Genomic DNA, 11,709 nt, shown 5'->3' with positions numbered 1-11,709 from the left:
GGAGGGGTTGGGTCTGGTCGATGATGGGTTTGGGGTACAGGGAGGGGTTGGGTCGGGTCGTTGATGGGATTGGGGTACAGGGAGGTGTTGCGTTGGATCGATGATGGGTTTGGGGTACAGGGAGGGGTTGCGTTGGGTCGATGATGGGTTTGGGGTAGAGGGAGGGGTTGGGTCGGGTCAATGTTGGGTTTGGGCTACAGGGAGGGGTTGCGTGGGGTCGATGACGGGTTTGAGGTACAGGGAGGTGTTGGGTTGATGATGGGGTTGGGGGTACAGGGAGGGGTTGGGTCGATGATGGGTTTGAGGTACAGGGAGGTGTTGGGTCGATGATGGGTTTGGGGGTACAGGGAGGGATTGGGTCTGGTCGATGATGGGTTTGGGGGTACAGGGAGTGGTTGGGTCTGGTCGATGATGGGTTGGGGGGTACAGGGAGGGGTTGGGTCTAGTCGATGATGGGTTTGGGGGTACAGGGAGGGGTTGGGTTGGGTCGAGGATGGGTTTGAGGTACAGGGAGGTGTTGGGTTGATGATGGGTTTGGGGGTACAGGGAGTGGTTGGGTCTGGTCGATGATGGGTTTGGGGGTACAGGGAGGGGTTGGGTCTAGTCGATGATGGGTTTAGGTGTAGCGGGACGGATTGGGTAGGGTCGATGATGGGATTAAGGGCACTGGGAGGGCTTGGGTCGGGTTGATGATGGGTTTGGGGTACAGGGAGGGGTTGGGTTGATGATGGGTTTGGGGGTACAGGGAGGGGTTTGGGTCTGGTCGATGATTGGTTTGGGGGTACAGGGAGGCGTTGGTCTAGTTGGTGATGGGTTTGGGGGTACAGGGAGGGTTTGGGTCTAGTTGGTGATGGGTTTGGGGGTACAGGGAGCGATTGGCTCTGGTCGATGATGGGTTTGGGGGTACAGGGAGGGGTTGTGTTGGGTTGATGATGGGTTTGGGGTACAGGGAGGGGTTGGGTCATTGATGGGTTTGGGGGTACAGGGAGTGGTTGGGTCGGGTTGATGATGGATTTGGGGGTACTGGGAGGGGTTGGGTCGGGTTGATGTTGGATTTGGGGGTACTGGGAGGAGTTGGGTCTGGTCGATGATGGGTTTGGGGTACAGGGAGAGGTTGGGTCGGGTTGATGATGGATTTGGGCGTACTGGGAGGGGTTGGGTCTGGTCGATGATGGGTTTGGGGTACAGGGAGAGGTTGGGTCGGGTTGTTGATGGGTTTGGGGTACAGGGAGGGGTTGGGTCGGGTCGTTGATGGGTTTGGGGTACAGGGAGGGGTTGGGTCGGGTCGTTGATGGGATTGGGGTACAGGGAGGTGTTGCGTTGGGTCGATGATAGGTTTGGGGTACAGGGAGGTGTTGGGTCGGGTCGTTGATGGGATTGGGGTACAGGGAGGGGTTGGGTCGGGTCGTTGATGGGATTGGGGTACAGGGAGGTGTTGCGTTGGGTCGATGATGGGTTTGAGGTACAGGGAGGTGTTGGGTTGATGACGGGGTTGGGGGTACAGGGAGGGGTTGGGTTGATGATGGGGTTGGGGTTAGAGGGAGGGGTTGGGTCTGGTTGATGATGGGTTTGGGGGTACATGGAGGTGTTCGGTCTGGTCAATGATGGGTTGGGGGTACAGGAAGGGGTAGGGTCTGTTCGATGATGGGTTTGGGGGTACAGGGAGAGGTTGGGTCTGGTTGATGATGGTTTTGGGGTACAGGGAGGGGTTGGGTCTGGTCGATGATGGGGTTGGGGGTACAGAGAGGTGTTGGGTCTGGTTGATGATAGTTTGGGGTTACAGGGAGGGGTTGGGTCTGGTTGATGATGGTTTTGGGGTACAGGGAGGGGTTGGGTCTGGTCGATGATGGGTTTGGGGGTACAGGGAGGGGTTGGGTCTGGTCGATGATGGGTTTGGCGGTACAGGGAGGGGTTGGGTCAGGTCGATGATGGGTTTGGGGGTACAGGGAGGGGTTGGGTCTGGTTGATGATGGGTTTGGGGGTACAGGGAGGGGTTGGGTTGGGTCGATGATGGGTTTGGGGGTACAGGGAGGGGTTGGGTCAGGACGATGACGGGTTTGGTGGTATAGGGAGGGGTTGGGTCGGGACGATGATGGGTTTGGGGGTACAGGGAGGGGTTGGGTCTGGTCGATGATGGGTTTGGGGGTACAGGGAGGGGTTGGGTTGGGTTGATGATGTGTTTGGTGGTACAGGGAGGGGTTGGGTTGAGTCGATGATGGGTTTGGTGGTACAGGGAGGGGTTGGGTTGAGTCGATGATGGGTTTGGGGGTACAGGGAGGGGTTTGGTTCTGGTCGATGATGGGTTTGGGGGTACAGGGAGGGGTTGGGTCTGGTCGATGATTGGTTTGGGGGTACAGGGAGGGGTTGGGTCTGGTTGATGATGGGTTTGGGGGTACAGGGAGGGGTTGGGTCGGGATGATGATGGATTTGGGGGTACTGGGAGGTGTTGGGTCGGGTTGATGATGGATTTGGGGGTACTGGGAGGGGTTGGGTCGGGTTGATGATGGATCTGGGGGTACTGGGAGGGGTTGGGTCTGGTCGATGATGGGTTTGGGGTACAGTGAGGTGTTGGGTCGGGTCGTTGATGGGATTGGGGTACAGGGAGGTGTTGCATTGGGTCGATGATGGGTTTGGGGGTACAGGGAGGGGTTGGGTCAGGTCAATGTTGGGTTTGGGGTACAGGGAGGGGTTGCGTTGGGTCAATGATGGGTTTGAGGTACAGTAAGGTGTTGGGTTGATGATGGGGTTGGAGGTACAGGGAGGGGTTGGGTTGATGATCGGGTTGGGGGTAGAGGGAGGGGTTGGGTCTGGTTGATGATGGGTTTGGGGGTACATGGAGGTTTTCGGCCTGGTCAATGATGGGTTTGGGGGTACAGGGAGGGGTAGGGTCTGGTCGATGATGGGTTTGGGGGTACAGGGAGGGGTTGGGTCTGGTTGATGATGGTTTTGGGGTACAGGGAGGGGTTGGGTCTGGTCGATGATGGGTTTGGGGGTACAGGGAGGGGTTGGGTTGGGTTGATGATGTGTTTGGTGGTACAGGGAGGGGTTGGGTTGAGTCGATGATGGGTTTGGTGGTACAGGGAGGGGTTGGGTTGAGTCGATGATGGGTTTGGGGGTACAGGGAGGGGTTTGGGTCTGGTCGATGATGGGTTTGGGGGTACAGGGAGGGGTTGGGTCTGGTCGATGATTGGTTTGGGGGTACAGGGAGGGGTTGGGTCTGGTTGATGATGGGTTTGGGGGTACAGGGAGGGGTTGGGTCGGGATGATGATGGGTTTGGGGGTACTGGGAGGTGTTGGGTCGGGTTGATGATGGATTTGGGGGTACTGGGAGGGGTTGGGTCTGGTTGATGATGGATCTGGGGGTACTGGGAGGGGTTGGGTCTGGTCGATGATGGGTTTGGGGTACAGTGAGGTGTTGGGTCAGGTCGTTGATGGGATTGGGGTACAGGGAGGTGTTGCATTGGGTCGATGATGGGTTTGGGGGTACAGGGAGGGGTTGGGTCAGGTCAATGTTGGGTTTGGGGTACAGGGAGGGGTTGCGTTGGGTCGATGATGGGTTTGAGGTACAGGGAGGTGTTGGGTTGATGATGGGGTTGGGGGTACAGGGAGGGGTTGGGTTGATGATCGGGTTGGGGGTAGAGGGAGGGGTTGGGTCTGGTTGATGATGGATTTGGGGGTACATGGACGTTTTCGGCCTGGTCAATGATGGGTTTGGGGGTACAGGGAGGGGTAGGGTCTTGTCGATGATGGGTTTGGGGGTACAGGGAGGGGTTGGGTCTGGTTGATGATGGTTTTGGGGTACAGGGAGGGGTTGGGTCTGGTCGATGATGGGGTTGGCGGTACAGGGAGGGGTTGGGTCTGGTTGATGATAGTTTGGGGTTACCGGGAGTGGTTGGGTCTGGTTGATGATGGGTTTGGGGGTACAGGGAGGGGTTGGGTCAGGTCGATGATGTGTTTGGGGGTACAGGGAGGGGTTGGGTCGGGTCGATGATGGGTTTGGGGGTACAGGGAGGGGTTGGGTGGGGACGATGATGAGTTTGGTGGTGCAGGGAGGGGTTGGGTCTGGACGATGATCGGTTTGGGGGTACAGGGAGGGGTTGGTTCGGGATGATGATGGGTTTGGGGGTACAGGGAGGGGTTTGGGTCTGGTCGATGATAGGTTTGGGGGTACAGGGAGGGGTTGGGTCTGGTTGATGAGGGGTTTGGGTGTACGGGGAGGAGGTGGGTCTGGTCAATGATGGTTTTGGTGTACAGGGAGGGGTTGGGTTGGGTCGATGATGGGTTTGGGGGTACAGGGAGGGGTTGGGTCGGGACGATGATGAGTTTGGTGGTACAGGGAGGGGTTGGGTCGGGACGATGATGGGTTTGGAGGTACAGGGAGGGGTTGGGTCGGGACGATGATGAGTTTGGTGGTACAGGGAGGGGTTGGGTCGGGACGATGATGAGTTTGGTGGTACAGGGAGGGGTTGGGTCAGGACGATGATGGGTTTGGGGGTACAGGGAGGGGTTGGGTCTAGTTGATGATGGGTTTGGGGGTACAGGGAGGGGTTGGGTCTGGTCGATGATGGGTTTGGGGGTACAGGGAGGGGTTGGGTTGGGTCGATGATGGGTTTGGTGGTACAGGGAGGGGTTGGGTTGGGTCGATGATAGGTTGGGGGGTACAGGGAGGGGTTGGGTTGGGTCGCTGATGGGTTTGGTGGTACAGGGAGGGGTTGGGTTGGGTCGATGATAGGTTTGGGGGTACAGGGAGGGGTTGGGTTGGGTCGCTGATGGGTTTGGGGTACAGGGAGGGGTTGGGTCGATGATAGGTTTGGGGTACAGGGAGGGGTTGGATCTGTTCGAGGATGGGTTTGGAGGTACCGGGAGGGGTAGGGTCTGGTCGATGATGGCTTTGGGGGTACAAGGAGGGGTTGGGTCTGGTCGATGATGGGTTTTGGGGTACAGGGAGGGGTTGGGTTGGGTCGATGATGGGTTTGGGGATACAGTGAGTGGTTGGGTCTGGTCGATGATGGGTTTGGGGGTATAGGGAGTGGTTGGGTTGGGACGATGATGGGTTTGGGGGTATAGGGAGAGGTTGGGTCTGGTCGATGATGGGTTTGTGGGTACAGGGAGGGGTTGGCTCTGGTCGATGATGGGTTTTGGGGTACAGGGAGGGGTTGGGTTTGGTCAATGATGGGTTTGGGGATACAGTGAGTGGTTGGGTCTGGTCGATGATGGGTTTGGGGGTATAGGGAGTGGTTGGGTTGGGACGATGATGGGTTTGGGGGTATAGGGAGAGGTTGGGTCTGGTCGATGATGGGTTTGTGGGTACAGGGAGGGGTTGGGTCTGGTCGATAATGGGTTTTGGGGTACAGGGAGGGGTTGGGTTGGGTCGATGATGGGTTTGGGGATACAGTGAGTGATTGGGTCTGGTCGATGATAGGTTTGGGGGTATAGGGAGTGGTTGGGTTGGGACGATGATGGGTTTGGGGGTATAGGGAGAGGTTGGGTCTGGTCGATGATGGGTTTGTGGGTACAGGGAGGGGTTGGGTCTGGTCGATGATGGGTTTGGTGGTACAGGGAGGGGTTGGGTTGGGTTGATGATGGGTTTGGGGGTACAGGGAGGGGTTGGGTCTGGTCGATGATGGGTTTTGGGGTACAGGGAGGGGTTGGGTTGGGTCGATGATGGGTTTGGGGTTACAGTGAGTGGTTGGGTCTGGTCGATGATGGGTTTGGGGGTATAGGGAGTGGTTGGGTCGGGACGATGATGGGTTTGGGGGTATAGGGAGAGGTTGGGTCTGGTCGATGATGGGTTTGTGGGTACAGGGAGGGGTTGGTTCTGGTCAATGATGGGTTTTGGGGTACAGGGAGGGGTTGGCTGGGTCGATGATGGGTTTGGGGATACAGTGAGTGGTTGGGTCTGGTCGATGATGGGTTTGGGGGTATAGGGAGTGGTTGGGTCGGGACGATGATGGGTTTGGGGGTATAGGGAGAGGTTGGGTCTGGTCGATGATGGGTTTGTGGGTACAGGGAGCTGTAGGGCTGGTGGATGAAGATTCCTGGGGTTAAGGGAGGCATGTTACACATTGTCTACTATTTCTCTCTCTCCCCACACAGACACCACTCCTGGTAGCTGTGACAGCGAATCAGGCGGGGGTTATGTCTGATCTGATTGAACTTGGAGCCGATATCAAGGCAGCAGATTTCAAAGGTCAAACTGCTCTTCACCTCGCAGCCACCTATGGATATCCAGAGATTCTACAGGTACATGGGGAGCCCGAGACACATACAACTGATAACATGAAACATCATTATATCTGATTTCAATCTGTGCTGTACCTGCCCTGGGAGTGTTTGATGGGGACAGTGTAGAGGGAGATTTACTCTGTATCTAACCCCGTGCGGTACCTGTCCTGGGAGTGTTTGATGGGGACGGTGTAGAGGGTGATTTACTCTGTATCTAACCCCGTGCTGTACCTGTCCTGGGACTGTATGGAAACAATAATCTAATTTCTGTCCTAACATTGCTTTCTCTCACAGGCTATCTTATGGAGTGGAGTCACAGTGAATGTTGAGGCTCGGAACTTTGAAGGTAATTTTCAGTGTGTATCTGTCTGTAATCCCTCAATGGTGGGAAATGGGTCTGTGTCTGTGATTCCCCCACACGGTGAGGGGTCTGTGTCTGTGATTCCTCCACACGTTGACAGGACGTGTGTCTGTGTCTGTGATTCCCCAACACGGTGACAGGATGCGAGACGGTGTCTGTGATTCCACCTCACGGTGACAGGATGCGGGTCTGTGCCAATGATTACCCCACACGGTGAGGTGTCTGTGTCTGTGATTCCTCCACACAGTGACGGGTCTGTGTCTGTGTCTGTGATTCCCCCACACGGTGACGGGTCTGTGTCTGTGATTCCCCCACACGGTGACGGGACGCGGGTCCGTGTCTGTGATTCCACAACACGGTGACGGGACGCGGGTCTGTGTCTGTGATTCCCCCACACGGTGACGGGACGCGGGTCTGTGTCTGTGATTCCCGCACACAGTGACGGGTCTGTGTCTGTGATTCCTCCACATGGTGACGGGTCTGTGTCTGCTTGTGAGATTCCGCCACACGGTGACGGGTCTGTGTCTGGGATTCCCCAACACGGTGACGGGACGCGGGTCTGTGTCTGTGATTCCCCCACACGGAGACAGGACACGGGTCTGTGTCTGTGATTCCCCCACATGGTGACGGATCTGTGTCTGTGATTCCCCCTAGCGGTGACGGGTCTGTGTCTGTGATTCCCCCACACGGTGACGGGACGCGGGTCTGTGTCTGTGATTCCCCCACACGGTGACGGGTCTGTGTCTGTGTCTGTGATTCCCCCACACGGTGACGGGACGTGGGTCTGTGTCTGTGAGTCCCCCACATGGTGACGGGACGCGGGTCTGTGTCTGTGATTCCCCAACATGGTGACGGGTCTGTGTCTGTGATTCCCCCACACGGTGACGGGTCTGTGTCTGTGATTCCCCCACACGGTGACGGGAAGTGGGTCTGTGTCTGTGATTCCCACACACGGTGACGGGACGCGGATCTGTGTCTGTGATTCCCCCACACGGTGACGGGTCTGTGTCTGTGATTCCCCCACACGGTGACGGGTCTGTGATTCCGCCACAAGGTGACGGGACGAGGGTCTGTGGCTGTGATTCCCCCACACGGTGACGGGTCTGTGTCTGTGATTCCCCCACACGGTGACGGGACGCAGGTCTGTGTTTGTGATTCCCCCACACGGTGACGGGTCTGTGTCTGTGATTCCCCCACACGGTGACGGGACGCGGGTCTGTGTCTGTGATTCCCTGACACGTTGACGGGACGCGGGTCAGTGTCTGTGATTCCCCCACACGGTGACCGGACGCGGGTCTGTGTCTGTGATTCCCCCACACGGTGACGGGTCTGTGTCTGTGATTCCCCCACACGGTGACGGGTCTGTGTCTGTGTCTGTGATTCCCCCACACGGTGACGGGTCTGTGTCTGTGATTCCCCCAGACGGTGACGGGTCTGTGTCTGTGATTCCCCCACACGGTGACGGGACGCGGGTCTGTTTCTGTGATTCCCCCACACGGTGACGGGACGCGGGTCTGTGTCTGTGATTCCCCCACACGGTGACGGGTCTGTATCTGTGATTCCGCCACACGGTGAGAGGACGCGGGTCTGTGTCTGTGATTCCCCCACACGGTGACGGGACGCGGTTCTGTGTCTGTGATGCCCCCACACGGTGAGGGGTCTGTTTCTGTGATTCCCTCACACGGTGAGGGGTCTGTGTCTGTGTCTGTGATTCCGCCACACGGTGACGGGTCTGTGTCTGTGATTCCCCCACACGGTGACGGGACGCGGGTCTGTGTCTGTGATTCCCCCACACGGTGAGGGTTCTGTGTCTGTGTCTGTGATTCCCCCACACGGTGACGGGTCTGTGTCTGTGTCTGTGATTCCCCCACACGGTGACGGGACGTGGGTCTGTGCCTGTGAATCCCCCACACAGTGATGGGTCTGTGTCTGTGTTTCCCCCACACGGTGACGGGTCTGTGTCTGTGATTCCCCCACACGGTGACGGGACGCGGGTTTGTGTCTGTGATTCCCCCACACGGTGACGGGTCTGTGTCTGTGATTCCCCCACACGGTGACGGGACGCGGGTCTGTGTCTGTGATTCCCCCACACGGTGAGGGTTCTGTGTCTGTGTCTGTGATTCCCCCACACGGTGACGGGTCTGTGTCTGTGTCTGTGATTCCCCCACACGGTGACGGGACGTGGGTCTGTGCCTGTGAATCCCCCACACAGTGATGGGTCTGTGTCTGTGTTTCCCCCACACGGTGACGGGTCTGTGTCTGTGATTCCCCCACACGGTGACGGGACGCGGGTTTGTGTCTGTGATTCCCCCACACGGTGACGGGTCTGTGTCTGTGATTCCCCCACACGGTGACGGGATATGGGTCAGTGTCTGTGAATCACGCACACGGTGATGGGTCTGTGTCTGTGATTCCCCCACACGGTGACGGGTCTGTGTCTGTGATTACCCCACACGGTGACGGGACGCGGGTTTGTGTCTGTGATTCCCCCACACGGTGACGGGACGTGGGTCTGTGTCTGTGATTCCCCCACACGGTGACGGGTCTGTGTCTGTGATTCCCCCACACGGTGACGGGTCTGTGTCTGTGATTCCCCCACACGGTGACGGGACGTGGGTCTGTGTCTGTGATTCCCCCACACTTGAAGGGACGTGGGTCTGTGTCTGTTATTTCCCCACACGGTGACGGGACGCGGGTCTGTGTCTGTGATTCCCCCGCACGGTGACAAGACGTGGGTCTGTGTCTTTTTTTCCCACACACGGTGACGGTCTGTGTCTGTGATTCCCCCACACGGTGACAGGACGTGGGTCTGTGTCTGTGATTCCCCCACACGGTGATGGGACGCGGGTCTGTGTCTGTGATTCCCCCACACGGTGACGGGACGCGGGTCTGTGTCTGTGATTCCCCGACACGGTGACGGGTCTGTGTCTGTGATTCCCACACACGGTGACGGGTCTGTGTCTGTGATTCCCCCACACGGTGACGGGACGTGGGTCTGTGTCTGTGATTCCCCCACACGGTGACGGAACGTGGGTCTGTGTCTGTGATTCCCCCACACGGTGACGGGTCTGTGTCTGTGTCTGTGATTCCCCCACACGGTGACGGGACGTGGGTCTGTGTCTGTGATTCCCCCACACGGTGACGGGACGTGGGTCTGTGTCTGTGATTCCCCAACACGGTGATGGGTCTGTGTCTGTGATTCCCCCACACGGTGACGGGTCTGTGTCTGTGATTCCCCCACACGGTGATGGGAAGGGGGTTTGTGTCAGTGATTCCCCCACACGGTGACGGGACGTGGGTCTGTGTCTGTGATTCTCCCACACGGTGACGGGACGCGGGTCTTTCTCTGTGATTCCCCCACACGGTGACGGTATGTGGGTCTGTGTCTGTGATTCCCCCACACGGTGATGGGTCTGTGTCTGTGATTCCCCCACACGGTGACGGGTCTGTGTCTGTGATTCCCCCACACGGTGACGGGACGCGGGTCTGTGTCTGTGATTCCCCCACACGGTGACGGGAAGCGGGTTTGTGTCTGTGATTCCCCCACACGGTGACGGGACGTGGGTCTGTGTCTGTGATTCCCCACACGGTGACGGGATGCGGGTCTGTGTCTGTGATTCCCCCACACGGTGACGGTATGTGGGTCTGTGTCTGTGATTCCCCCACACGGTGATGGGTCTGTGTCTGTGATTCCCCCACACGGTGACGGGTCTGTGTCTGTGATTCCCCCACACGGTGACGGGACGCGGGTTTGTGTCTGTGATTCCCCCACACGGTGACGGGTCTGTGTCTGTGATTCCCCCACACAGTGACGGGTCTGTGTCTGTGATTCCCCCACACGGTGACGGGACGCGGGTCTGTGTCTGTGATTCCCCCACACGGTGACGGGTCTGTGTCTGTGATTCCCCCACACGGTGAGGGTTCTGTGTCTGTGTCTGTGATTCCCCCACACGGTGACGGGTCTGTGTCTGTGTCTGTGATTCCCCCACACGGTGACGGGACGTGGGTCTGTGTCTGTGAATCCCCCACACAGTGATGGGTCTGTGTCTGTGTTTCCCCCACACGGTGACGGGTCTGTGTCTGTGATTCCCCCACACGGTGACGGGACGCGGGTTTGTGTCTGTGATTCCCCCACACGGTGACGGGTCTGTGTCTGTGATTCCCCCACACGGTGACGGGTCTGTGTCTGTGATTACCCCACACGGTGACGGGACGCGGGTTTGTGTCTGTGATTCCCTCACACGGTGAAGGGACGTGGGTCTGTGTCTGTGATTCCCCCACACGGTGACGGGTCTGTGTCTGTGATTCCCCCACACGGTGACGGGTCTGTGTCTGTGATTCCCCCACACGGTGACGGGACGTGGGTCTGTGTCTGTGATTCCCCCACACGGTGAAGGGACGTGGGTCTGTGTCTGTTATTTCCCCACACGGTGACGGGACGCGGGTCTGTGTCTGTGATTCCCCCGCACGGTGACAAGACGTGGGTCTGTGTCTTTTTTTCCCACACACGGTGACGGTCTGTGTCTGTGATTCCCCCACACGGTGACAGGACGTGGGTCTGTGTCTGTGATTCCCCCACACGGTGATGGGACGCGGGTCTGTGTCTGTGATTCCCCCACACGGTGACGGGACGCGGGTCTGTGTCTGTGATTCCCCGACACGGTGACGGGTCTGTGTCTGTGATTCCCCCACACGGTGACGGGTCTGTGTCTGTGATTCCCCCACACGGTGACGGGACGTGGGTCTGTGTCTGTGATTCCCCCACACGGTGACGGAACGTGGGTCTGTGTCTGTGATTCCCCCACACGGTGACGGGTCTGTGTCTGTGTATGTGATTCCCCCACACGGTGACGGGACGTGGGTCTGTGTCTGTGATTCCCCCACACGGTGACGGGACGTGTGTCTGTGTCTGTGATTCCCCCACACGGTGATGGGTCTGTGTCTGTGATTCCCCCACACGGTGACGGGTCTGTGTCTGTGATTCCCCCACACGGTGATGGGAAGGGGGTTTGTGTCTGTGATTCCCCCACACGGTGACGGGACGTGGGTCTGTGTCTGTGATTCTCCCACACGGTGACGGGACGCGGGTCTTTCTCTGTGATTCCCCCACACGGTGACGGTAT

General features: G+C 58.3%; 1 protein-coding gene across 1 annotated transcript in view; it reads left to right on the top strand.

Moving 5' to 3' along the window:
- LOC121274110 (NF-kappa-B inhibitor zeta-like) overlaps window positions 1-11,709 on the top strand; it is an 88,120-nt gene that overhangs the window by 37,422 nt on the left and 38,989 nt on the right. Inside the window, exons 7-8 of the mRNA XM_041181264.1 lie at window positions 6,097-6,243; window positions 6,520-6,571. Of these exons, the coding sequence (XP_041037198.1) occupies window positions 6,097-6,243; window positions 6,520-6,571 (199 nt within the window). The remainder of the gene's footprint in view (window positions 1-6,096; window positions 6,244-6,519; window positions 6,572-11,709) is intronic.

The sequence above is a fragment of the Carcharodon carcharias genome (genome assembly GCF_017639515.1).
Source record: "Carcharodon carcharias isolate sCarCar2 chromosome 29 unlocalized genomic scaffold, sCarCar2.pri SUPER_29_unloc_6, whole genome shotgun sequence".
NCBI lineage: Eukaryota > Metazoa > Chordata > Chondrichthyes > Lamniformes > Lamnidae > Carcharodon > Carcharodon carcharias.
The sequence above is the reverse complement of the archived record's forward strand: the minus strand, read 5'-3'. Positions and strand labels throughout refer to the sequence as shown.